This window comes from Coregonus clupeaformis, chromosome 13, assembly GCF_020615455.1.
Source record: "Coregonus clupeaformis isolate EN_2021a chromosome 13, ASM2061545v1, whole genome shotgun sequence".
Taxonomy (NCBI): domain Eukaryota; kingdom Metazoa; phylum Chordata; class Actinopteri; order Salmoniformes; family Salmonidae; genus Coregonus; species Coregonus clupeaformis.
In genome coordinates this window covers 7,823,870-7,851,546 of record NC_059204.1, presented here as the reverse complement: position 1 = coordinate 7,851,546, position 27,677 = coordinate 7,823,870, and the positions used below count along the sequence as shown (strand labels likewise).

The 27,677-nt window shown below is 44.5% G+C and overlaps 2 protein-coding genes across 4 annotated transcripts; both read right to left on the bottom strand.

The window, feature by feature from the left end:
- Window positions 1-26: 26 nt before the first annotated feature.
- On the bottom strand, window positions 27-11,998 carry LOC121579117 (cation channel sperm-associated protein 3). Of its 2 annotated transcripts, XM_041893421.2 has the most exons (8): window positions 11,730-11,997; window positions 11,358-11,511; window positions 10,940-11,179; window positions 10,551-10,733; window positions 9,361-9,501; window positions 5,569-5,688; window positions 4,697-4,842; window positions 27-236 (listed from the first exon to the last, which is right to left on the bottom strand). In XM_041893421.2, the coding sequence occupies exons 1-8, from the start codon at window positions 11,876-11,878 to the stop codon at window positions 95-97; spliced, it is 1,275 nt and encodes a 424-aa protein (XP_041749355.1). In that variant the 5' UTR covers window positions 11,879-11,997; the 3' UTR covers window positions 27-94. The 2 variants fall into 2 exon arrangements, with proteins under 2 accessions (XP_041749355.1, XP_041749357.1); XM_041893423.2 differs by lacking the exon at window positions 5,569-5,688 and having other exon boundaries at window positions 11,730-11,998.
- Window positions 11,999-15,492: 3,494 nt separating this feature from the next.
- Window positions 15,493-27,569, bottom strand: LOC121579118 (pterin-4-alpha-carbinolamine dehydratase 2-like). 2 transcript variants are annotated; one of them, XM_041893424.2, is made up of 4 exons: window positions 27,311-27,569; window positions 26,324-26,455; window positions 17,250-17,330; window positions 15,493-15,642 (listed from the first exon to the last, which is right to left on the bottom strand). In XM_041893424.2, the coding sequence occupies exons 1-4, from the start codon at window positions 27,407-27,409 to the stop codon at window positions 15,547-15,549; spliced, it is 408 nt and encodes a 135-aa protein (XP_041749358.2). In that variant the 5' UTR covers window positions 27,410-27,569; the 3' UTR covers window positions 15,493-15,546. The 2 variants fall into 2 exon arrangements, with proteins under 2 accessions (XP_041749358.2, XP_045080150.1); XM_045224215.1 differs by lacking the exon at window positions 27,311-27,569 and having other exon boundaries at window positions 26,269-26,356.
- Window positions 27,570-27,677: the final 108 nt, after the last annotated feature.

Genomic DNA, 27,677 nt, shown 5'->3' with positions numbered 1-27,677 from the left:
GACAAAACACGTGACAGACAGCGTTATAAATGTCTCTTTTTTTTATTTGAATACCAGTATGCAAATGAATAAGGCTTTCAGCTCTCAGCAGCTCTCAGATGGATCCCTGTTCCTGTACCTGTTGTTCGCTCATTTTGATTTTCCTCTCTCTCATTGCTTTCTGCTCCATTTCAATCAGGTCTTCTTCCAGTAAGACACTCAGAATCAGAATGGCCTCAGATAACAACTGCTGCAGCCTGCAAGGGGATGTTCTCTTATTTCATCTCTTCATAACACTTTAGTTACCTTACTTTTCATAACAACTATAGCCTCTATAATGACCTGTAATTTAAAGTCACTGTGGTAGCTATCTATCACCACACACACACACGTTTTCTTTACAAATGAGATATTGCCCTTTCATTTGAGTGTACACAAAGGCAGCGTTATCGAGGCCTCATATCAACTGAAAGTGTTTATGCTATAAAGACATAAACCGTGTAAAGGTGTATGCGATAGTATCCTCATTTAGTTGCAGATTTCTGAGGATGTAGTTTCACGATTTGAACCTGAAACAAAATGACAAACAAGCTGCTGATAGTGGATGTTTGGATGGTACCGCTGCACGCTGTTACAAGCCTTATTACACCGACTAAATTACTATAATCATGCACGTCCCGAGAAAATGTAGTAATTACCCAAATCATCATCTTTGCGTCAACATAATTTTGACGAAGTTGACACGTGACAGTCACTTTAAGGATTACGGTACCAAGTCTACGTCATTAGGTTGGAGCTTAAAAGAATATGAGACTGCATTATGCAAAACTGACAAATCATCGAATGTATCCATTTCTAAACTGGATATTCCAGAAAAACAGCTTAGAAATGTTTCCACAACATCCAGGTTTTTAGGATAAGACAAAAACATAGTTCTGATTGAAAAGTGCCCCCGGTCCATGTATTGAAAAAGAAAGTCAACAACAGAAATTCAAACAGAGTTTTTAATTATGAATCTTATTTCAGATCCAGGTGACCCTCTATCGCCACTTCATGGCTGTCATAACAGACATCTCTCTAACCCTCTTCCCTTCCTATTATGTCATAACAGACATCTCTCTAACCCTCTTCCCTTCCTATTATGTCATAACAGACATCTCTCTAACCCTCTTCCCTTCCTATTATGTCATAACAGACATCTCTCTAACCCTCTTCCCTTCCTATTATGTCATAACAGACATCTCTCTAACCCTCTTCCCTTCCTATTGTGTCATAACAGACATCTCTCTAACCCTCTTCCCTTCCTATTGTGTCATAACAGACATCTCTCTAACCCTCTTCCCTTCCTATTATGTCATAACAGACATCTCTCTAACCCTCTTCCCTTCCTATTATGTCATAACAGACATCTCTCTAACCCTCTTCCCTTCCTATTATGTCATAACAGACATCTCTCTAACCCTCTTCCCTTCCTATTATGTCATAACAGACATCTCTCTAACCCTCTTCCCTTCCTATTATGTCATAACAGACATCTCTCTAACCCTCTTCCCTTCCTATTATGTCATAACAGACATCTCTCTAACCCTCTTCCCTTCCTATTATGTCATAACAGACATCTCTCTAACCCTCTTCCCTTCCTATTATGTCATAACAGACATCTCTCTAACCCTCTTCCCTTCCTATTATGTCATAACAGACATCTCTCTAACCCTCTTCCCTTCCTATTATGTCATAACAGACATCTCTCTAACCCTCTTCCCTTCCTATTATGTCATAACAGACATCTCTCTAACCCTCTTCCCTTCCTATTATGTCATAACAGACATCTCTCTAACCCTCTTCCCTTCCTATTATGTCATAACAGACATCTCTCTAACCCTCTTCCCTTCCTATTATGTCATAACAGACATCTCTCTAACCCTCTTCCCTTCCTATTATGTCATAACAGACATCTCTCTAACCCTCTTCCCTTCCTATTATGTCATAACAGACATCTCTCTAACCCTCTTCCCTTCCTATTATGTCATAACAGACATCTCTCTAACCCTCTTCCCTTCCTATTATGTCATAACAGACATCTCTCTAACCCTCTTCCCTTCCTATTATGTCATAACAGACATCTCTCTAACCCTCTTCCCTTCCTATTATGTCATAACAGACATCTCTCTAACCCTATTCCCTTCCTATTATGTCATAACAGACATCTCTCTAACCCTATTCCCTTCCTATTATGTCATAACAGACATCTCTCTAACCCTCTTCCCTTCCTATTATGTCATAACAGACATCTCTCTAACCCTCTTCCCTTCCTATTATGTCATAACAGACATCTCTCTAACCCTATTCCCTTCCTATTATGTCATAACAGACATCTCTCTAACCCTCTTCCCTTCCTATTGTGTCATAACAGACATCTCTCTAACCCTCTTCCCTTCCTATTATGTCATAACAGACATCTCTCTAACCCTATTCCCTTCCTATTATGTCATAACAGACATCTCTCTAACCCTCTTCCCTTCCTATTGTGTCATAACAGACATCTCTCTAACCCTCTTCCCTTCCTATTATGTCATAACAGACATCTCTCTAACCCTATTCCCTTCCTATTATGTCATAACAGACATCTCTCTAACCCTATTCCCTTCCTATTATGTCATAACAGACATCTCTCTAACCCTATTCCCTTCCTATTATGTCATAACAGACATCTCTCTAACCCTCTTCCCTTCCTATTGTGTCATAACAGACATCTCTCTAACCCTATTCCCTTCCTATTATGTCATAACAGACATCTCTCTAACCCTCTTCCCTTCCTATTGTGTCATAACAGACATCTCTCTAACCCTCTTCCCTTCCTATTATGTCATAACAGACATCTCTCTAACCCTATTCCCTCCTATTATGTCATAACAGACATCTCTCTAACCCTATTCCCTTCCTATTATGTCATAACAGACATCTCTCTAACCCTCTTCCCTTCCTATTATGTCATAACAGACATCTCTCTAACCCTCTTCCCTTCCTATTATGTCATAACAGACATCTCTCTAACCCTCTTCCCTTCCTATTGTGTCATAACAGACATCTCTCTAACCCTCTTCCCTTCCTATTGTGTCATAACAGACATCTCTCTAACCCTCTTCCCTTCCTATTATGTCATAACAGACATCTCTCTAACCCTATTCCCTTCCTATTATGTCCAAACACTCAATTGAGTCCAAAACACCTATCTGTCTTTATAACCCTCGTTTACTGTCTGTTTGCCCTCACAGAAGAATCATTAACCCTTTATAGGATAGTGTCTGTTTGCCCTCACAGAAGAATCATTAACCCTTTATAGGATAGTGTCTGTTTGGCTGTGACCCAGATAGGACTCTGATTGTGTGTGTGTGTGCCTACCTAAAGGTCTCTGAGACAAGACATTTAGTGCTTGGTGTACTACGTCCCAAATTCCATCATGCATTATATAGGGAATAGGGTGCCATTAGGGACACACCCTTAGACTGTACTGGGTGCTGTGGGATGCCTACTTGTTCAGACTGTACTGGGTGCTGTGGGATGCCTACTTGTTCAGACTGTACTGGGTGCTGTGGGATGCCTACTTGTTCAGACTGTACTGGGTGCTGTGGGATGCCTACTTGTTCAGACTGTACTGGGTGCTGTGGGATGTCTACTTGTTCAGACTGTACTGGGTGCTGTGGGATGCCTACTTGTTCAGACTGTACTGGGTGCTGTGGGATGCCTACTTGTTCAGACTGTACTGGGTGCTGTGGGATGCCTACTTGTTCAGACTGTACTGGGTGCTGTGGGATGCCTACTTGTTCAGACTGTACTGGGTGCTGTGGGATGCCTACTTGTTCAGACTGTACTGGGTGCTGTGGGATGCCTACTTGTTCAGACTGTACTGGGTGCTGTGGGATGCCTACTTGTTCAGACTGTACTGGGTGCTGTGGGATGCCTACTTGTTCAGACTGTACTGGGTGCTGTGGGATGCCTACTTGTTCAGACTGTACTGGGTGCTGTGGGATGCCTACTTGTTCAGACTGTACTGGGTGCTGTGGGATGCCTACTTGTTCAGACTGTAAGGGTGCTGTGGGATGCCTACTTGTTCAGACTGTACTGGGTGCTGTGGGATGCCTACTTGTTCAGACTGTACTGGGTGCTGTGGGATGCCTACTTGTTCAGACTGTACTGGGTGCTGTGGGATGCCTACTTGTTCAGACTGTACTGGGTGCTGTGGGATGCCTACTTGTTCAGACTGTAAGGGTGCTGTGGGATGCCTACTTGTTCAGACTGTAAGGGTGCTGTGGGATGCCTACTTGTTCAGACTGTAAGGGTGCTGTGGGCTGCCTACTTGTTCAGACTGTAAGGGTGCTGTGGGATGCCTACTTGTTCAGACTGTAAGGGTGCTGTGGGATGCCTACTTGTTCAGACTGTAAGGGTGCTGTGGGATGCCTACTTGTTCAGACTGTAAGGCTGCTGTGGGATGCCTACTTGTTCAGACTGTAAGGGTGCTGTGGGATGCCTACTTGTTCAGACTGTAAGGGTACTGTGGGATGCCTACTTGTTCAGACTGTAAGGGTGCTGTGGGATGCCTACTTGTTCAGACTGTAAGGGTGCTGTGGGATGCCTACTTGTTCAGACTGTAAGGGTGCTGTGGGATGCCTACTTGTTCAGACTGTAAGGGTGCTGTGGGATGCTGTAGGGTGCCTACTTATCGACAGTGTTGTCCTGGTGATCCAGGGTGGTCAGGTAGATGTCTATGAAGGACATGCTGGTACACAGGTCCTCCATCACCGTGTAATCAGTGTGACGCAGAGACTTGTTGAACTGCTCCACTAGCTTGGTGAAGTTGCCCGTCTGTAATGGAGGGAGGGAGGGCAGACCGGGGTTCAAACGCCATCTGAAATCTTTAAAACCAGTTTTAGCATTCGCTTTAGCCTGTGACTACTCTATTGGTTCCTTTTGCGCCAGGCAAACTCAAATCAAGCCCAGATTAAGTATTTGAAATGATTTCAAATAGTGTTTGAAGCCAGGTCATGGAGTAGAGCGTGTTGAGTATGTCATGTTTGGATGTCTATCGCAACAACTCAAGTGTCAATCATCACAAAAAATGGCTAGTGCTCCAGGAGTGGGCACACAGGGTGAAAAAGTCAAATTAAAAAAAGTCAAGAATCAAGTCAACACCTCTTTGTGCATAGGTATCCCACGACATAAACCAACCTTAGACCTAACTAACACTAGTCGAGTGGCGCAGCGGTCTAAGGCACTGCATCTCAGTGCTTGAGGCGTCACTACAGACCCCCTGGTTCGATTCCAGGCTGTATCACAACCGGCTGTGATTTTGGGAGTCCCATAGGGCGGCGCACAATTGGCCCAGCGTCGTCCGGGGTTTGGCCGGTGTAGGCCATCATTGTAAATAAGAATATGTTCTTAACTGACTTGCCTAGTTAAATAAAGATCAAATAAAAGTGTAACTGTAAACATAACACACTATTCCCTTTATGGTGCACTAATTTTGACCAGATTCCTATAGTACACTGTCTAAGGAATAGGATGCTATTAGGGACACAGAGTGAGTGACACCTGGCTCTGGATGAGCTTCCTGATCTCATGCTTCTGTCTCTGGATGATGGTGTGTTTCTTCTGGACTAGCGACGCCTCCCGTTCACTCTGCACCTCATTCTCAAAACGCTTCGTTGCATGCTGGAGAAAACACATGGGGAAAAAACTATTGGATTCCTAGCTATGATTATCCCAACTGGTTTTTAAAATCTGTAAATGCATAATTCCTAGTGAATTTTATATTAACCCCTAAAAGTCGATTGACAAACCCGTGCATCTAAAGTGCATAGTTTATATTTATATTAAGAACAATACGCATATGAATACATGAGTTACAACATTATTTGAAATGAAAATTGTCTTTTGTTTTTGCATTTAAGAACTTTTTCATATAAACTGGTAGCTTTTTCCTTAAACCAGTTGCTATATTTAAGCAGTCCTCAGAGCTTAGGAGCAGAGGCTAAGCTCCATATTTACTTTCTATGACCTTGTTATGTTTATTCAGAGAGATCCATTACTACCAGCGTCCCCTCATACCACACGGTGGAGGACGGAAATAACACCTCACACACTAGCTAAGAAATACGTTACATTATCACGCTATGGCAGCTACTCAGAGGAAACCCAGAGGGCCTCCCTCCCTCTCCATCCATCCCCTCCCATCACTCTGGACGTGTCCCAAATGGCACCCTATTCTTTCAATTATTATTTATATACAGCACCGGTCAAAAATCTGGACACACCTACTCATTCAAGGGTTTTTCTTAATTTGTACTATTTTCTACATTGTAGAATAATAGTGAAGACGTCAAAACTATGAAATAACACATATGGAATCATGTAGTAACCAGAAAAAGTGTTAAACATATCAAAATATATTTTATATGAGATTCTTCAAAGTAACCACCCTTTGCCTTGATGACAGCTTTGCACACTCTTGGCATTCTCTCAACCAGCTTCATGAGGTAGTCACCTGGAATGCATTTCAATTAACAGGTGTACCTGTTGTTAAAATTTAATTTGTGGAATTTATTTCCTTCTTAATGTGTTTGAGCCAATCAGTTGTATTGTGACAAGGTAAGGGGGTATACAGGAGATAGCCCTATTTGGTAAAAGACCAAGTCAATATTATGGCAAGAACAGCTCAAATAAGCAAAGAGAAATTACAGTCCATCATTACTTGAAGACATGAAGGTCAGTCAATACGGAACATTTCAAGAACTTTGAAAGTTTCTTCAAGTCCAGTCGCAAAAACCATCAAGCACTATGAAGAAACTGGCTCTCATGAGGACCGCCACAGGAAAGGAAGACCCAGAATTACCTCTGCTGCAGAGGATAAGTTAATTAGAGTTAACTGCACCTCAGATTGCAGCCCAAATAAATGCTTCACAGAGTTCAAGTAACAGACACATCTCAACATCAACTGTTCAGAGGAGACTGCGTGAATCATGGTCGAATTGCGGCAAAGAAACCACTATTAAAGGACACCAATAATAAGAAGAGACCTGCTTGGGCCAAGGAACATGAGCAATGGACATTAGACCGGTGGAAATCTGTCCTTTGTTCTGATGAGTCCAAAATGTGAGATTTTTGGTTCCAACCGCTGTGTCTTTGTGAGACACAGAGTAGGTGAACGGATGATCTCCGCATGTGTGGTTCCCACCGTGAAGCATGGAGGTGGAGGTGTTATGGTGTGGGGGTGCTTTGCTGGTGACACTGTCTGTGATATATTTAGAATTCAAGGCACACTTAACCAGCATGGCTACCACAGCATTCTGCAGCGATACGCCATCCCATCTGGTTTGGGCTTAGTGGGACTATCATTTGTTTTTCAACAGGACAATGACCCAACACACCTCCAGGCTGTGTAAGGGCTATTTTACCAAGAAGGAGAGTGATGGAGTGCTGCATCAGATGACCTGGCCTCCACAATCCCCCGACCTCAACCCAACTGAGATGGTTTGGGATGAGTTGGACCGCAGAGTGAAGGAAAAGCAGCCAACAAGTGCTCAGCATATGTGGGAACTCCTTCAAGACTGTTGGAAAAGCATTCCAGGTGAAGCTGGTTGAGAGAATGCCAAGAGTGTGCAAAGCTGTCATCAAGGCAAAGGGTGGCCATTTGAAGAATCTAACATCTAAAATATATTTTGATTTGTTTAACACTGTTTTGGTTACTACATGATTACATACGTGTTATTTCATAGTTTTGATGTCTTCACTATTATTCTACAATATAGAAAATAGTGAAAAAGAAAGAAAGAAAAACCCTTCAATGTGTCCAAACTTCTGACTGGTACTGTACATCACTGAAAACTGAAATATAACTAAACCATTTGGCATAGAATCACCGGATTTCCGGCTGTTAAAAAAATATAATGTGCATTATTATGAAATTATGAAAAATATTAATAACATTCCACCCATGAGGCCATTAGCTCACTTGACTGCAGGTAACGGCTACTTGGATTCGTTCCGACATTTCTTGATTTCGTATAATTTTTTGTGTAACTTTTACTGCATTGTTAGGAGCTATTAAAATAAGCATTTCGCTGCCCCCCCCCCGCTATAACATCTGCTAAACTATGTACACGACCAATAAACTTTTGATTTGATTTGAAAGAGCTGGCCTGGCCGCGTGCTCTCTTCAGGGCTTCAGCTGTGCACAATTATATGACGGGTCACGTCAGGCCCGGCCTGAGAGTCGCCGTCTGGCCATCACATCTGACAAACCCCACAGAGACAGCAGCTGCACCGAGCACCGAGCACTGAGCCGGCTTGGGACCAGGAAGAAAGGAGGAGTCCCAAATGGCACCCTATCCCCAATATAGGGCACTACTTTTAACCAGGGCCCGTACACTATGTATGGGAAAAGGGTGCGGTGCCATTTGGAACTCACATGAGGACAGGGGGCAGAGGGGTTACACCTGGAGGACAGGGGGCAGAGGGGTTACACCCGGAGGACAGGGGGCAGAGGGGTTACACCCGGAGGACAGGGGGCAGAGGGGTTACACCCGGAGGACAGGGGGCAGAGGGGTTACACCCGGAGGACAGGGGGCAGAGGGGTTACACCCGGAGGACAGGGGGCAGAGGGGTTACACCCGGAGGACAGGGGGCAGAGGGGTTACACCCGGAGGACAGGGGGCAGAGGGGTTACACCCGGAGGACAGGGGGCAGAGGGGTTACACCCGGAGGACAGGGGGCCGAGGGGTTACACCCGGAGGACAGGGGGCCGAGGGGTTACACCCGGAGGACAGGGGGCCGAGGGGTTACACCCGGAGGACAGGGGGGCCGAGGGGTTACACCCGGAGGACAGGGGGCAGAGGGGGTTACACCCGGAGGACAGGGGGCAGAGGGGTTACACCCGGAGGACAGGGGGCAGAGGGGTTACACCCGGAGGACAGGGGGCAGAGGGGTTACACCCGGAGGACAGGGGGCAGAGGGGTTACACCCGGAGGACAGGGGGCAGAGGGGTTACACCCGGAGGACAGGGGGCAGAGGGGTTACACCCGGAGGACAGGGGGCAGAGGGGTTACACCCGGAGGACAGGGGGCAGAGGGGTTACACCCGGAGGACAGGGGGCAGAGGGGTTACACCCGGAGGACAGGGGGCAGAGGGGTTACACCTGGAGGACAGGGGGGCAGAGGGGTTACACCTGGAGGACAGGGGGCAGAGGGGTTACACCTGGAGGACAGGGGGCAGAGGGGTTACACCCGGAGGACAGGGGGCCGAGGGGTTACACCCGGAGGACAGGGGGCAGAGGGGTTACACCTCTGAGTTTATTAACAACAACAATGGTGGTAATCCAGTACGTACCTGGATCTCCATGATGACCACGCCGATGAACATGTTGAAGAAGATGAAGTAGCCGATGAGGATGAAGACGATGGTGAAGATGCGGCTGGAGTCCATCCCCAGGTCGTCAAGGTTCTGCTGCAGATCAGTCCAACCATCCACCTGAGGAGGGCAGAGACAATGGGAGAAGAGTTCCAAAATTCCAGTAACTTTCCCAAAATGCCCAGGTTTTCCAGAAATCCCAGTTGGATGATTCCTGGAATCAGAAGGGAATAAGCAGGAAATCCGGAATCCTCCAAACAGGATTTATGGAAAACCTGGGTATTTGGGGGAAATTACCGGAATTTTGTAACCCTAGATGTTTCCTCAACATGTGCACTAATCATATCACAACAGATGACATGTTGGGATATTGTGATAAAAGACACAACAGTTGTTGTAGGAACATAACATTGACATATTTCACACATGACACCACAACAAAATGGCGACGACGTGAGAATACGACTGTCAGAAAAAAAACGATTCTGTAAATGTTCTAAAGCGCATTTAGGCCTACTGGTGGACAGACAGGACATGGTTACCATTTAGGCCTACTGGTGGACAGACAGGACATGGTTATCATTTAGGCCTACTGGTGGACAGACAGGACATGGTTATCATTTAGGCCTACTGGTGGACAGACAGGACATGGTTATCATTTAGGCCTACTGGTGGACAGACAGGACATGGTTATCATTTAGGCCTACTGGTGGACAGACAGGACATGGTTATCATTTAGGCTTACTGGTGGACAGACAGGACATGGTTATCATTTAGGCCTACTGGTGGACAGACAGGACATGGTTATCATTTAGGCTTACTGGTGGACAGACAGGACATGGTTATCATTTAGGCCTACTGGTGGACAGACAGGACATGGTTATCATTTAGGCCTACTGGTGGACAGACAGGACATGGTTATCATTTAGGCTTACTGGTGGACAGACAGGACATGGTTATCATTTAGGCCTACTGGTGGACAGACAGGACATGGTTATGCCTCTGCCAGGCAGAGCTGACTGTCTAGTGCAGCGGTTCTTTTTCAGCCTTGGACCCAAATGAGAAATTCAGTGTTTTCCTGGGACCCAAGCTCATGAAAACATGCCCCCTTTTTGGGGACCCTAAGCAAGATTTCCACCAGGATCAGGTAGGCTATAATTCATACTCACTGTCACTAAACTGAAAAGTGTAAACAGGGCACAGCCCAGGTCTCCCCAGTTCTCAGGGTCTCCAGTGTTGGGGTCTCCAAAGTAGTAGTATCCAATTATGGCAAAGATGAACATCAGGAGGAACATCAGACCCAGGACATAGACCACACTCTTCATGGTCTTGAACAGAGCTACAACCAAGGCCTGTCATTCAAACGAAACACAACAACAAAAGAGAGAGAGAGAGAACACTCAAATCTCAACAAATCTGACACCCGAGTGACCCCAAGAGATAACTGATTAACGTTTGCTTTATTATCTACCATCAACTTTAAAAAGGTATCAAAAGACCAACGTAACAGATACATTTCTATGGCCTAGTATTGTACGGCCAATGGCGTCATTCTCACCTGCAGGCCCCGAATGAACGACACGGTCTTCAGAACGCGCAAAGAGCGAAATGCGCGGACGATGCGCATGGTCCCCATTGCACTGGAGTCCCCTCCGTTAGCGAACATAGGCACGAATGAAATGACCAAAATAATAGCATCGAACACATTGTAGCCGTTTTTCCAGTAAACCCCTGGGTTAACGTACACCTTCATCAAGAACTCCATGGTGTAAATGGCCATGAAGAATTCGTCTGCAATCTGTTTGATGAAAATAGGGTGAAGGGAGGTCAGGATTTTAGTAGAGGACATATTTGGATACAACACCTGATACAAAGCTTTGGTTTGTGGAACTGTTACATTTTCCCTAAACGTAATTGTGTATGCTTCCATGTCAGTGTTTCTCAGTTTTGCAAATTGCAATCAGCAAATTACCCACCTCAAAGAATCCAAAAAGTTTGTATTTCAAATCATAGTCAGTCTCCAAAGCCATGAATAGAGCGTTGAGGATAATCGTGACCATAATCATACCATCGAACAGGGTTTTTTCCGTAATGTTGGCAATGTAATCGTAGAACTCAATATCTTTTCTCCTGAATAAACAAAAACGAACAGTAGCCTAGATAATAACAATTCCTTATTTCAAATGAATGAATCAGAAACATCAGAAACAAGTGGGCCAACTGCACAGAAGGGTAAAAAGGCCTGAGTCAGACAAGTGTGTGTGTGTGTCAGATAAGACAGAGGGAGTTATGACATCTAAAATGTACAACATTTAAATTGAACAGAAAAATGATGGTCTTTAGCCTACACATTCGAACCCGCCGCCGCTGCTGCTGCTGCTCTCCCAACCGCGTCCCAGTCAGAGAACCGTCGGAGCGCTATCTGACTTGCTCCCTGTTGAATGATTAATCTAAAATATCCGCTTCCACTTTCTTTGACCTCTGCATTTTGCTCCATCTTCAGTGGCAAACTCCTGAGGTAAAAGCGTTGACTCTGGTCGAACTCCTTGGAAAAAGGAATCGAACCATGTATCGCTCAACACCAATGACGTCACAATGAAATGGAATCCAATGGAACGTTTAAAAAAAAGAACCCTTTCTTGTTTACACATCCCAATTGACCCTTCGCTAAGCCCCGCCCCATCATTTTGGCCAACCAATCGCAGTAACGTCTCTAGCTTATTAGCCTCGAAGGAGTCCCCAACAACCAGATGTTCCGGTTTTTAGGGGAAATGGAAAGTGAGCCTGTGACACAACTTCCGCTTTTGGACTTTAACAAGGTGACACCACTGAGAGATATTAAGAAACGGGGAGACTGCTTCCAAGATGTCCAACCTTTGTTTCCAAGGTAATCTACTCATGTTTGCATAGAGTGCGAATTACAGAATTACACCATGCCATTTGGGGCTGCACATTCTTTTTTTATATAGGCCTAATAATAAAGGCATAATTTAAACTGTAAAAATTAATTTCCTTTTAATGTGGCAGGAACACAACCAGTCATGATATTTTCATCTGATTGTCAAACAAATCACTTAAAACCACCTTCCGGAGACATTTGAAACCCCACCTCTTTAAGGAATACCTGGGATAGGATAAAGTAATCCTTCTACCCCCCCTTACAAAAACCCACCCCCCAAAAAATAAAAAATAAATAAAAATAAAAATAAAAAAATAAAAAAACATTGTAAAGTGGTTATCCCACTGGCTATAAGGTGAATGCACCAATTTGTAAGTCGCTCTGGATAAGAGCGTCTGCTAAATGACGTAAATGTCAATGTAAATGTTAAAAAAGTAGGCTACCTTTGCATGTTCGTCCACTCTAAAATAATTCCAGCATCCAAACTGCACGTATCGAGCCACTTGATGAATGGAAATAGACATCTGTTACAAAACACCAAAAAGCCTTATGCCTAATGACATTCAGCGATTGCCATTGATTAGGCCTAATGACATTCAGCCATTGCCATTTATTAGGCCTAATGACATTCAGCCATTGCCATTTATTAGGCCTAATGACATTCAGCCATTGCCATTTATTAGGCCTAATGACATTCAGCCATTGCCATTTATTAGGCCTAATGACATTCAGCCATTGCCATTTATTAGGCCTAATGACATTCAGCCATTGCCATTTATTAGGCCTAATGACATTCAGCCATTGCCATTTATTAGGCCTAATGACATTCAGCCATTGCCATTTATTAGGCCTAATGACATTCAGCCATTGCCATTTATTAGGCCTACAAATTGATGCGTCTTGCTGACAAATTTACCTTTTTTTTTTTTTGTAGCCTGAAAAGTCAGGATACCTGAAATGTGGCTGAAACTGTCCTAGGAAAAACGGGATGGTCACCCTAACATACTAGACTAGGTTACAATATGTGTATTACCTTGAACATCAAATAGGCCCACCAGTAGCCAGTGATTTAGTGGTAAAAACAAAAAAAATAGGTGTACAACCTCTGATTGCTGGTCACATAAAAATAAGTAACGCTCCCTATACTTTCAATGTATTGTTGTTGTTTTTTAAGGTGGGAAAACTGTGTTTACTTGCGTGTATCCTCCACTAGGCCTACACCACTACCCTCTCAGCCGAGGCCATTTTACACGCATGAACACAAGCGGAACAGGTAGCCTACATTCAATTGGGTTCAGGTCTGGAGACTGGCTAGGCCACTCCAGGACCTTGAGATGCTTCTTACGGAGCCACTCCTTAGTTGCCCTGGCTGTGTGTTTCAGGTCGTTGTCATGCTGCATCTTCAATGCTCTTACTGAGGGAAGGAGGTTACATGATCTCGCGATACATGGCCCTATCCATCCCCCCCTCAATACGGTGCAGTCGTCCTGTCAGTTACCAACAGTATCCTATATCCACTGCACCCCACAGCCCTGTTATTTGCATATCTTAGTCCATTGACCTCTGACCTGTACGCTAATCATTTCATAGATAAACTCATAGTACAGTGGTATAACACATGCCCCAGCCCCATTCACTTTTTTTCCTACCAGAAACTTGTCGTCAGAAAGGATTTGTATGGGCAATAGATGTCCATCCAGACCTATAACCTGTATGAGCCTTGTGTATCCCTACACCACATTTACGTCAGCCCCAATTGTCATGAAAATAGGTGTACTTCTGCATTTCAGCCCAAATATTCTTACAAACCAGGTCTCCAACTGTACTTCAGATCAAATGTATACCTACAAAGTCTACACCTGCGCATGAACCCAATTAGTCAAGTAAGCCTGAATCCTCATAAACTGTAAACCAGGTTTACCCCTGCACCTCAGCTCCAGTTCTCCTACAAACCAGGTCTACCTTTGACCGAGTCCCAATACTAATATAAACCAGATCTACAGAACAAATATCCATAGGAACCAGGTTTACACCTGTGGCCCTGTCCCAATATCCATAGGAACCAGGTTTACACCTGTGGCCCTGTCCCAATATCCATAGGAACCAGGTTTACACCTGTGGCCCTGTCCCAATATCCATAGGAACCAGGTTTACACCTGTGGCCCTGTCCCAATATCCATAGGAACCAGGTTTACACCTGTGGCCCTGTCCCAATACTCTGATAATACCAGGTCTACCCTTGTGACTATTCAGCAAAACTAACATAAATAATAATACAATAAACCGTGTTTACCATTGTGTTTACCATTGTGTTTACCATTGTGTTTACCATTGTGTTTACCGTTGTGTTTACCATTGTGTTTACCATTGTGTTTACCATTGTGTTTACCATTGTGTTTACCATTGTGTTTACCATTGTGTTTACCATTGTGTTTACCGTTGTGTTTACCGTTGTGTTTACCATTGTGCAAGAGACACTAAACAAACCTATTGACATTAAATATTTGTTAAGTTATTACATTAATTCAGTTTATGAGTCTATACATGGCTAATTCCCCCTGAAATAACACAATTACATTTTACAGTCAAAATCACTGATTTAAACATACGTAAAGGCTAATGGATAATGGTAAAATCCTCTGTAAGATCATCTTGATCCAGTACATCCATAACCCAACTCAACTTCAATCTACTGAAAAAAATTATCTGCTATGATTAAATATATATATATAATAAGTTAGAGCCACTGTATTTTCCCATTGGTCACAAATAAGATATTTTCATATACATTGCCTTCAGAAAGTATTCAAAAAATAAGTAAGTCGAAAAATGTATAATTGGTGGAGTACTGTGGATGCCAATATCCCTGTCGGCCTCCCAGGCCATGTTGCCAAGGGTTAAGTCCATAAATTGTAGATTAATAATATTACATTGTATTGTATTGCACACTTTACATTTATTACGTGGATTGTTTGGCCAAAAGTCGTTTAATCTGTTAGTAATATTCATAAAAAAAAGAAAAATGTAAAGATATACAAATATTTTGAGATCTGGCCGCGGACCCCCTGCACTACCTCCAGGGACCCACAGGGGTCCGCGGACCCCACTTTGAGAAACCCTGGCCCAGGCAGTGCTCCGTTTAATGATTTATTCAACTGTAAAATAGAACCACATCATGAATGTGCATCCACAAAAATGATTAGGCCCACACATTATAATCAATACATTTTATTTGGAAGATTCTGTGACATATACAGGAGGAAAATCTACATGGACAGGGCAACTTTGTCAATAAACTTGGCCATCTTGATATCCCGTTTGGACAATCCTCCACAGTCATGCGTAGTTAGTGTTATCTGGACCTGAAAACAAGACAGAGTGGAAAACCAAGTATGAAGAAATAACTAAATGTTCCTCTAAACAAGATCATAGTTACAACACATCCATATCATAACCTACACATCCATATCATAACCTACACATCCATACCATAACCTACACATCCATATCATAACCTACACATCCATATCATAACCTACACATCCATATCATAACCTACACATTCATACCATAACCTACACATCCATATCATAACCTACACATCCATACCATAACCTACACATCCATATCATAACCTACACATCCATACCATAACCTACACATCCATACCATAACCTACACATCCATACCATAACCTACACATCTATATCATAACCTACACATCCATATCATAACCTACACATCCATACCATAACCTACACATCCATATCATAACCTACACATCCATACCATAACCTACACATCCATACCATAACCTACACATCCATACCATAACCTACACATCCATACCATAACCTACACATCCATACCATAACCTACACATCCATATCATAACCTACACATCCATACCATAACCTACACATCCATACCATAACCTACACATCCACATCAGCCTACACATCCATATCATAACCTACACATCCATATCATAACCTACACATCCACATCAGCCTACACATCCATACCATAACATACACATCCATATCATAACCTACACATCCATACCATAACCTACACATCCATATCATAACCTACACATCCATACCATAACCTACACATCCATATCATAACCTACACATCCACATCAGCCTACACATCCATATCATAACCTACACATCCACATCAGCCTACACATCCATATCATAACCTACACATCCATACCATAACCTACACATCCATATCATAACCTACACATCCATACCATAACCTACACATCCATATCATAACTTACACATCCATATCATAACCTACACATCCATATCATAACCTACACATTCATATCATAACCTACACATCCATATCATAACATACACATCCATATCATAACCTACACATCCATATCATAACATACACATCCATATCATAACCTACACATCCATATCATAACCTACACATTCATATCATAACCTACACATCCATATCATAACATACACATCCAAGTCATATGTGTTTTTTTTTCTTTTCTTTTTCAGAGCACAGTGGAAAGTACTGTGAAGGCCCAAAAACATGTAGCCACTTTAATAAAGAGAGGATTAAATGTTGAATTCTTCTCAGCGCAGTTGGTCCTCCACACAGTAACCCAGAGGCTAAAGCTTAATGCTGAGAGATTTTCAGGGGCACTGTTTGCCATATCAACTGCTACTTATTTCTAAGAGAGGGGGAAAAATACATTTATTTGCAGAGATTTTCTCAAGAAAAATGTCTGAATTACTGTTGAAAGCCACCGCTCATCAGTTTGACTTGTGTGTGTGGCGATGGCCCCTGAAACATAAGAAAACCCCCCCTGTAGCCTAACAATCAATGGTTTGACATGGCAAAAGCCAGTTTGTGAAGGATATCAAACCATAGCTCATATAAAAGACTTATTCAGCAGTTGAACTCCGAAGAGGCAACAGCAGAGTGTCACTACCTTGTTATAAACGTTGAACCACTCCGGATGGTGGTTCATCTTCTCCGCTTGCAAAGCCACTCGGGACATGAAGCCAAACGCCTAGGTGAGGGAACCAAGAGAAAACAAGAGTCAGTAAGCTGCTGGCCGCGAGCTTTTCTGACATGCAGGAAGAACCCACACCACCAACACTGCTACCTGAACACACACACACACACACACACACACACACACACACACACACACACACACACAATCTCGCTCCATCTTTCTCCATATTTCTGGTGGCATGTGTGCACTCCAATCAGAGTCCAGGCATGAAGGGAGTGATTATAGTTATTCTAATCTACAAAGAAGGGTGAAATCGCTCGCTCCGCACCGTGTTCCCACTGTGAATAAATCAGGTACAGCCATTTCAGAGCAATTTCCCCACTGCAATCTCAATTAAGCCTCTAAATACTTCCTCCTCGGTTAATTACATAAACTGAAACGCCATTGTTTACAGGCCATCTCAGCAGCCAAACCTGTAGCTATATCCACCTTCTGACATGACGGCCGCGTTCCAAATGGCACCCTATTTCCTATACGGGGCTCTGGTCCAAAGTATTGCACTATGTAGGGGATAGGGTGCCATTTGGGAGACATCCGACTAAACAGAAGAGAGAGAGAGAGAGAGAGCGAGAGGAAGTCACGTTTAGTCTTTAGTGTGTTGTAACCAATTTGGAGACCTCCTTTTTCTCCCCCAGCATGATGTAACACGATCGGCCGAACTTGATCAAATTGGTTATCAAGGAAACCATCTCCTGATCAATTTAAGTAATTGGCATATTCCTGCAACTTGACCCCTTGGCACCAATTTAGGTTTGCAGTCAGTCTGCTTTTTGTCAACTCTCATTGGTAATAATGGAGATGATTAAATATGCTCGCTGCCAGGTCAGGTGTTGTTTAAACATTTCCCTACCAGAACTAATCTGACTGACTAGTCTCCAAAACGCAACCCTAGGCAACAGTCACTAGGCAACAGTGACTAGGCAACAGTCACTAGGGTCTGGTTTCAACGATGGACTCTTTAGGCATAGAGGAACTACTCCACTTGAATAAAATACTAAATAGTAGCTAGCAAGATGGCGATCAAGGAGTTTCTTTTTTATAGAGTGCATTTCACAGGCAGCTAGTTTGCATCAACTACCTTAACTTAAACCACTGCAAAGGTTTTGCCCGCAAACTTGGGTTTTTGAATCACGACGTTCTGGCAATGTGTTATCGACGTAGACAGTGACATACTGTACTTCCTCGATGTCAAAAGAGTCCATCGTTGAAACCAGATCCTAGTCGCTGTGTTGCCTGGGGTTGGGTTTTGGAGACTAGTGACTGACATGTATGCAGTAGGTACAGTCACAGTGATCATATTAACTATTTGTCTAGAGTTCCTTTTAATGGCATTCACACAGTGGGCTACTTACACTGAACAAAAATATAAACGCAACACGTAAAGTGTTGGTCCCATGTTTCATGAGCTGAAATAAAAAGCACAGAAAGCTTATTTATCTCAAATGTTGTGCACACATTTGTTTACATCCCTGTCAGTGAGCGTTTGTCCTTTGCCAAGATAATCCATCCACCTGACAGGTGTTTCATATCAAGAAGCCGAGGAGTATTTCTGTCTGAAATAAAGACCTTTTGTGGGGAAAAACTCATTCTGATTGGCTGGGCCTGGTCCCCCAGTATATGAACTGTAACTCAGTAAAATCTTTGAAATTGTTGCTTGTTGCGTTTATATTTTTTGTTCAGTATAAATCCGTGACTTTCTTTTAGTCTACAGAATGTGGCCTGTATGTGTACAGGTATGTTGTTAGTTCTGTGGCAGGGAGGGAGGTCCCTTAAGGCAGTAAAAAAGGGTGTGTCCCAAAGGGACTACTTTTCCTTATATAGTGCACTACTTTTGACCAGAGCGATAGGGTTCTTGTACTACGTAGGGAACATGGTGCTGTTTGAGACACAGCCCAGTGTGGTTTAACCAAGGTCACCCAGAGGTCGTCCCGACACTCTGCACCCCCCTCAGACAAGAGAAGGCACAACCCTCAGCTCCGACTGACACCAAAAGTCAACAGAGGTCAAGGACTATCCCGCTCTGGACCTTGTGTTTACCCATCATGAAGCCTACCTATCATGAAGCCTACCATTGGGGCACACTCCGTTGGCCACACTACTACAGCCCACGTACGAGCTGTCAGGGTCTGCTAATTTGACGTGACACAGCACAGATCCCCATCTCAAATAATCAGAAACACCCAACAGGCGGGCCAGTACGTTCCTCACACACCGCTTTTTTGACGGGCATTTTTGGGCTATTACCGCCGTGATTGTCATAAAAACACTGGATGAGACCATTTGACGTCGGATAGCTTTTCCCTCGTTGCGGCCGGGGCTGAAACACAGCCCTAGTTTCAAACACATGTGCCTGACATTTACAGATCGTTTTCCACCGCCTCGCGGTCCAAGGCTTAGGGACGCCTGGACTCTCTGCCAGGAGTAAGTGCATGCAGATTGTGCCACTCCCCCCCCCTCTCTCTCTCTCTCTCTCTGCACCCGCTCCTCCACCCTCTAGTGATTACATTACCATCCGAGACCCATCAACACTAACGCTAGCTTCAAAACGTTCATAACTCCACACACACAGAGAGAGAGAGACAGAGAGAGACAGAGACAGACAGAGAGAGACAGAGAGAGACAGAGAGAGACAGAGAGAGACAGAGAGAGAGAGAGAGAGTGAGACAGACAGAGACAGAGAGACAGAGAGACAGAGAGACAGAGAGAGAGAGAGAGAGAGAGAGAGAGACGAGAGAGAGAGAGAGAGAGAGAGAGAGAGAGAGAGAGAGAGAGAGACAGAGAGAGAGAGAGAGATAGAGGGAAAGGTCACAAACTGAATGGTGATGATGCTGACCACAGCACCTTATATGTCCCCCATCTGGGTCGGCAGATTCATTCCTTTGGCTCATAATTGGCTTATATTGGCCATCTCTATGCTGTTGTAGTGCATCAACACTGTTGTAGTCAAGACATTCAAAGGACATGTCACATGAGCCATACAAATCCCCTGGGATTAACGTTCATAACATCGAACTTCAATATTTTATGAAAATAAACTTCATTCTATTATGGGAAGAAAGTTAAATCTATCACTCTGACAAAGGTGCAAAATATCCATGACCCTGTGAAAAAAATGGTCAAGCAAATAACATCATATGGAACAGATTTTCATAAAACGTCAAGTCCTATTTATGTAAGGTGTCGTGTAATTCTCTTTCACTACGGGGTTACCAGACGCTCTTAACTAACACGTCATTGGCTCCTCAATAGACAGCAAACGTCATGGCCATCTTGGCTTACCAAGACTGATAGGCCGATTATCTAACCACCTCCGCTTGGGCGCCACACCTCGCAGGTCCCCTCCAGCTATTTCACAACACAAGCAGCACAGATCAGATCAATGGAAGAATGTCTGCAGTTCCCAGGGAAAGTGCCATTTCATTTTCGAAACAACAGAGCGGGGGGAACTGTACACCGCTGAGCAGATTAACTGCTGCTCACTCACTGCGAGAGGAGTTTGGTTTCTCCAGGGGCTCAGTTTTAGCTGTACGACAACTTCCTCAATACAAACAGAGCATGGCCCTTAACGAGAGGTAGAGGCTTGAGAGAGATTTGGCGGAGAGGGAGGCAGGCAGTCCCTCTCAGAATATAAAACAGGGGATCAGCCTCGAACAGAGTGGACCTGGGGGGATATTGAGGGAGTTATCAGCCTCGAACAGAGTGGACCTGGGGGATATTTAGGGAGCTGTCAGCCTCGAACAGAGTGGACCTGGGGGATATTGAGGGAGTTATCAGCCTCGAACAGAGTGGACCTGGGGGATATTTAGGGAGCTATCAGCCTCGAACAGAGTGGACCTGGGGGGATATTGAGGGAGTTATCAGCCTCGAACAGAGTGGACCTGGGGGGATATTGAGGGAGTTATCAGCCTCGAACAGAGTGGACCTGGGGGATATTGAGGGAGTTATCAGCCTCGAACAGAGTGGAGCTGGGGGATATTTAGGGAGCTATCAGCCTCGAACAGAGTGGACCTGGGGGATATTGAGGGAGTTATCAGCCTCGAACAGAGTGGACCTGGGGGATATTGAGGGAGTTATCAGCCTCGAACAGAGTGGAGCTGGGGGATATTTAGGGAGTTATCAGCCTCGAACAGAGTGGACCTGGGGGATATTGAGGGAGTTATCAGCCTCGAACAGAGTGGACCTGGGGGGATATTGAGGGAGTTATCAGCCTCGAACAGAGTGGAGCTGGGGGATATTTAGGGAGCTATCAGCCTCGAACAGAGTGGACCTGGGGGATATTGAGGGAGTTATCAGCCTCGAACAGAGTGGAGCTGGGGGATATTGAGGTAGTTATCAGCCTCGAACAGAGTGGACCTGGGGGATATTGAGGGAGTTATCAGCCTCGAACAGAGTGGACCTGGGGGATATTGAGGGAGTTATCAGCCTCGAACAGAGTGGACCTGGGGGATATTGAGGGAGTTATCAGCCTCGAACAGAGTGGAGCTGGGGGATATTTAGGGAGCTGTCAGCCTCGAACAGAGTGGACCTGGGGGATATTGAGGGAGCTGTGCAGATAGTCAGACAGATAATATCCTCTGGAGCTGAAATTGAAACGTCTTCCTGGGTCACAGACATGAGCTGTGAGGGGACAACCATAGAGACAAACAATCTCTTTTTCTGATTTTATTGAACAGACAGAGATAGCGGATGACAGTGGGGAAAGACAGCGAGGTTGTGTCAATGGGCAGTAGGCCAGATTTGAACCTACGCCAACACCGTAGACACGTGTGGCACAGTCGGAGGCGGTGCCATTCCCGCTAGACTAGCCAGGCCACAGATAGATAGTTGTATCTCTATGGAGACAACCCTATGGGACAACCAGGTGGCCAGGCCTCCATGATATTACATACAAGCGTCTAGACATGCCAGTGATTTAACCCTTTACCAATGGCACCGCCTTGTTGACAAACACACAAAAAACTGTTGGTGAACTTCGAACTTTGTCTCCTTGGCTGAAAACAAAGAGAGAAGATTTCTCATTCTTTAGGGGTTTGGCAGCAGCTCCTTCTGAAGAGAGAATCATCACCAGCCACCTTGTAAGTTTGAAAATAACATCCATTTGGCTTTAATGCGTGGTTACAGCTTTTATAGAGTGATTTTGGGGCTGTGTCCCATACGGAACCCGATTCCCTATATAGTGCACTATTTCTGTCTAGAGCCCTGGTAAAAAGCAGTGCATTAAATTGGGAATAGGGTGCCATTTGGGACACAGGCTTGGACTTTTATCAAGGCTCGGAGATAAAAGCTTTGACTTTTCTCCTTGGTGGATGAAAGAATGTTAAGAGGTTGATGGAATCTGTCATTGATTTAACTCCAGGTCACAGGTCACAGGTCACGGTACAAAATGATATAGCTACTGCGTATGTTGCCTCTTCAATTCAGACGTTAAAATACTGTCATATGTATCCATCTGCTTCCCACTCCTCAATGAAAAACAGATGACTGTAAAAAAAAAAAAAAAAAAAAAAAAACATCAAATCAAGGACTTCAGATTTCTAAATATTAATGACTACAGCTATAAAAACAACAACTGTACAAACATTTATCTGAGCATAGACATATAACAGAGATATTTCCACATGAGACCATTTGGATGCCAATCAACAAGTACTGCTCCAGAAAAGGGATTTCAACGTTCAAACTGATTAGATATCTCTTCGTTCGACAAGGAAAATAAGTCACATTTACTTCTCGGACTATTTCAAATAAGAATGTGCTGTACCCCGCTCTCTGCGGATATAAATTACTACTGGTTCGGTTACAGCATTATTTATGACAAGACTTCCACTCGCTGCTGTAATCAAAGTAGTAAACATGAAAACTAAAACCCCACTGTCTTGTTTATTCCTGATTGGCAACTGTGCTCCACTGTCCATCCTCTCTGGTTTACACATGTATCGATGGGTAAAATACTAGCGCCCCCCAGAGGCCCAGTGTGGAAGGGATCCCCTTATGGAGAGGGATGTGTGACTCATTATAAACTCATGGGGATCTGATTTCACCAAGCCCATCACTTGGAGATAAGTGGCGAATGGAAATCAGCCAGCGTGTCACTCTTCATCTCTAACCCCTCTGGTAAAAGGCCTTAAAGAACAGCCATGACAAACGAACAATACAAATTGTGAAAATACATAAGAGAAAGAGGGAGAGCAAGGGAGGAAAAATGGACAAGATGTCAAATTGGAACAACATGAGCTCATTGGGGAAAAGTCCCAAAGCGGGACTGTGAGGAGGAATGGTGGGATTGTTGGTGGTTTCTGAAGCAGATGAATTTCTTTAACCAATTTGATTGTTTGTGAAAGAAACAATTCTGATCGAAACCCCAATTGCTGCCAAATGCCCCTCTGGTCTGCCTCATGTTAATGTGTTGTGACGTGTGGAGGTAAGAGGAGAGGCTTCAGAGCCAGAGAGGGAGACGGGGGAGGTCAGAGCCCAGCCCGCGACTTCAAACGCAGCGAAGTGTAAAAACAGAGTCTGTTAGGGGCTAAAACAGCTAACCACTGGATCAACGTCCGCTAAGTAGCCTTGAGATTCTGCACTCTGGAAGACCAAAAAGAGACAAATTACTAAACGGTAGAACATGGGCCTAGTGAAAACACACAACTTCACGTTTCCATTTTTCTTGTCTTGTCCTTGCTTGAAGGGGGCAGATGGATTTTAAGGTCACTCCGCTGACTGAGCTGCATGCATCTGCACTGTTCAAAATACATTTAAAATACACTATTTACTCATTGAGAAAATGCTGACTCACAAGCAAAAAGGTGCAAAAAAGAAAGAACATAGGCTACTTATCTAGTATGAGGTTGGAAATAGGAAAGTATTATTACACAAAAGTACCTCACACACCTGAAGGCAGGTCAATTCTCAGAGTTCTTACACGCTCCAGACAGGGACTTATGAAAAGGGGGGGGGGGTCCAAAAACCTGTCCCTCCCTCACCGCACCTGCAACCAATCAGCTACAAAATACACATGAATGTGTCTGTTTCCGATAGTAACTATTCCAGCTGTCTTTCTCCTGATCCTCATGTAACAAATCTAAAGTCCACCACCCTCCCAAGAGCAGCATAACATGGCTGGGAAGTCAGTACCTATGGTGGGAGGGAGACGCATCACACACACACCCTGTCCCAAACTAACAGGGATATCTCACCTAGGAAGTCAGTACCTATGGTGGGAGGGAGACGCATCACACACACACCCTGTCCCAAACTAACAGGGATATCTCACCTAGGAAGTCAGTACCTATGGTGGGAGGGAGACGCATCACACACACACCCTGTCCCAAACTAACAGGGATATCTCACCTAGGAAGTCAGTACCTATGGTGGGAGGGAGACGCATCACACACACACCCTGTCCCAAACTAACAGGGATATCTCACCTAGGAAGTCAGTACCTATGGTGGGAGGGAGACGCATCACACACACACCCTGTCCCAAACTAACAGGGATATCTCACCTAGGAAGTCAGTACCTATGGTGGGAGGGAGACACATCACACAACACCCTGTCCCAAACTAACAGGGATATCTCACCTAGGAAGTCAGTACCTATGGTGGGAGGGAGACGCATCACACAACACCCTGTCCCAAACTAACAGGGATATCTCACCTAGGAAGTCAGTACCTATGGTGGGAGGGAGACACATCACACAACACCCTGTCCCAAACTAACAGGGATATCTCACCTGGGAAGTCAGTACCTATGGTGGGAGGGAGACCCATCACACACACACCCTGTCCCAAACTAACAGGGATATCTCACCTAGGAAGTCAGTACCTATGGTGGGAGGGAGACACATCACACAACACCCTGTCCCAAACTAACAGGGATATCTCACCTAGGAAGTCAGTACCTATGGTGGGAGGGAGACGCATCACACACACACCCTGTCCCAAACTAACAGGGATATCTCACCTAGGAAGTCAGTACCTATGGTGAGAGGGAGACACATCACACAACACCCTGTCCCAAACTAACAGGGATATCTCACCTAGGAAGTCAGTACCTATGGTGGGAGGGAGACCCATCACACACACACCCTGTCCCAAACTAACAGGGATATCTCACCTAGGAAGTCAGTACCTATGGTGGGAGGGAGACGCATCACACACACACCCTGTCCCAAACTAACAGGGATATCTCACCTAGGAAGTCAGTACCTATGGTGAGAGGGAGACGCATCACACAACACCCTGTCCCAAACTAACAGGGATATCTCACCTGGGAAGTCAGTACCTATGGTGAGAGGGAGACGCATCACACAACACCCTGTCCCAAACTAACAGGGATATCTCACCTAGGAAGTCAGTACCTATGGTGAGAGGGAGACACATCACACACAACACCCTGTCCCAAACTAACAGGGATATCTCACCTAGGAAGTCAGTACCTATGGTGAGAGGGAGACGCATCACACAACACCCTGTCCCAAACTAACAGGGATATCTCACCCCAACTCTCTCTACAGAGCTCCCCCCTACTACGAATGCCATGGAAGGTGTAACCATGACTTTTATTAACTTCCACAGACAGGGGGGGGAATAGACTCCAGGTACAGCAGCAGGCGTCACCTGCAATAGCACTGTGAGATAGTGCTTCTCCATTGGCTGTAAGGGTAGCTGCCAGTTTCCCTTCCCTACTGAAACGCAGGACCATATATCCATAGTGACAATAACGGTGGATCATGGAAATACTAACAGAACATCCTGCTCCATGCAATGGGACATTCGCTGCAAATGGATAGGGGGGGAGTTGTAATGCAGCGAAGATGTAAGCTGGCATAGCTGTAATAACGTTAAAGCTGTTACGTCTGGCAGTGGGGTTTCAAACATACTGACCTAAAACTGGGCTTGGGGGGTCAGAATTAGGTTGATGGTGTTAACTTTACCGTTAAGAGGATGAGGGTGTGGATGTTGGGGGTCAGAGGTCAGACACACACACACCTGATTAAAGGTTTTGAAGTGGAGCTCTTTGTAGATGGCGTCCCGCTCCTCTACCTCTACCCAGCCACTAGCCTTCAGCTCCATCAGTAGCTGGCCTCTGTCCGCTGGGGGAAGCCAGTGGGGGTCTCCAGACTGCAGGGCCAACAGAGAGGAAACACAATGGCTGTATGTAGAATAATATGTGTAAAACGACATCCCTTTAAGTGACCTCTCTGGGTTTTTTTCTTTCAGTGAAGTTAAATGTTCACAACATTGCATGTGGAAATGTGACGAAAAGGACACATCTGTTCAACACAATACATATGAGCATTCTGTTACGTAGCACACTCCTGTACCCTGGTCTGACCGATTTTCATTAGGTGAAAATGATCAGATAACGGTTGGTTTAATATGTCTGCCATCTACCAGCTGAGAGGTATAAGATATGGTTGTAACCGTTTTTCCCTGTACATTCCCTAATCTTTGAGTGGTTTGTACCAGCCAGTAGCATTCATCTGCATCAGCAGCTGGGGGCAGCCAGTGGGGATCTACAGACTGGAGGGCCAACAGAGACATCATGGGGAATATAGCTATTACTATTGAGCAGTGCAACAGGTTGTATGAGAAAGACCCATAAATGTAATTTAGCGATGTACCGCTCCGCAATGTCACTGCTCCACCTGCTGGAGAAAATAAAGTATGACGTGTCTTTAGCCACTCCCCCCTTCTTCATGGCGTCCAGTATTTTGCAACCAAGTACATCAGCGAGCAAGGTGAAAGTGTTGCATTGTGGAACATAGTGATAGTCAAGCTCTTCCACTATAAATATATATTGTTGACATTTTTTTGCAAACGGTTGCACAATGACACATATAAAACGCTATCACGGTTCTCATTGAAATAGTATTGGGAAATCTGCAGCTATCACGTTGCAAGTCTGACGACGCTATTCGAGTACATCAACCGACTACTAGTATTAACGTTATCGACCCAGCCAGCAGCACTTACCATTTTAGATATATATCTGGGCAGTAGTAAGTTGCCAAGTCTCTGGTAAGCACACGGCCATACACTGCTAGCCCTGAGAGTAAACATTAACCCGCGCATACCATTTGGTCTACAGATCTGTCCCCGCTCTAGATAGCACAGCCACAAAGTCAGAATTGGCTATATCGTCAAGAATTATGAAACAAAAATGTAGCTTTTTGTTCTTAATTTAAGGTTAGGCATACGGTTAGCAGTGTGGTTAAGGTTAGGGTAGGGTTTAAAATCACATTTTAAGAAGATAATATTTTAGGAATAGGCGGGGTTTATGACATTGTGGCGGTGGTAACTAGTGGCGACCATTTAAAAAGGTGGCTCCCTGTGAAGTTGC

Bases quoted from the DNA above. Each gene is read 5' to 3' on its own strand.
- LOC121579118 (XM_041893424.2), bottom strand. From the start codon at position 27,409: ATGCGCGGGTTAATGTTTACTCTCAGGGCTAGCAGTGTATGGCCGTGT. The intron at 26,456-27,310 runs GTAAGTGCTGCT...TTGGCCCTGCAG, and splicing joins CCAGATATATATCTAAAATG to TCTGGAGACCCCCACTGGCT. The intron at 15,643-17,249 runs GTAGTGACACTC...TCTTGTTTTCAG, and splicing joins GGTTCAACGTTTATAACAAG to GTCCAGATAACACTAACTAC.
- LOC121579117 (XM_041893421.2), bottom strand. From the start codon at position 11,878: ATGGAGCAAAATGCAGAGGTCAAAGAAAGTGGAAGCGGATATTTTAGA. The intron at 11,512-11,729 runs GTAGGCTAAAGA...TTGTTTATTCAG, and splicing joins GCGGCGGCGGGTTCGAATGT to GAGAAAAGATATTGAGTTCT. The intron at 11,180-11,357 runs GTGGGTAATTTG...TTCATCAAACAG, and splicing joins AACTTTTTGGATTCTTTGAG to ATTGCAGACGAATTCTTCAT.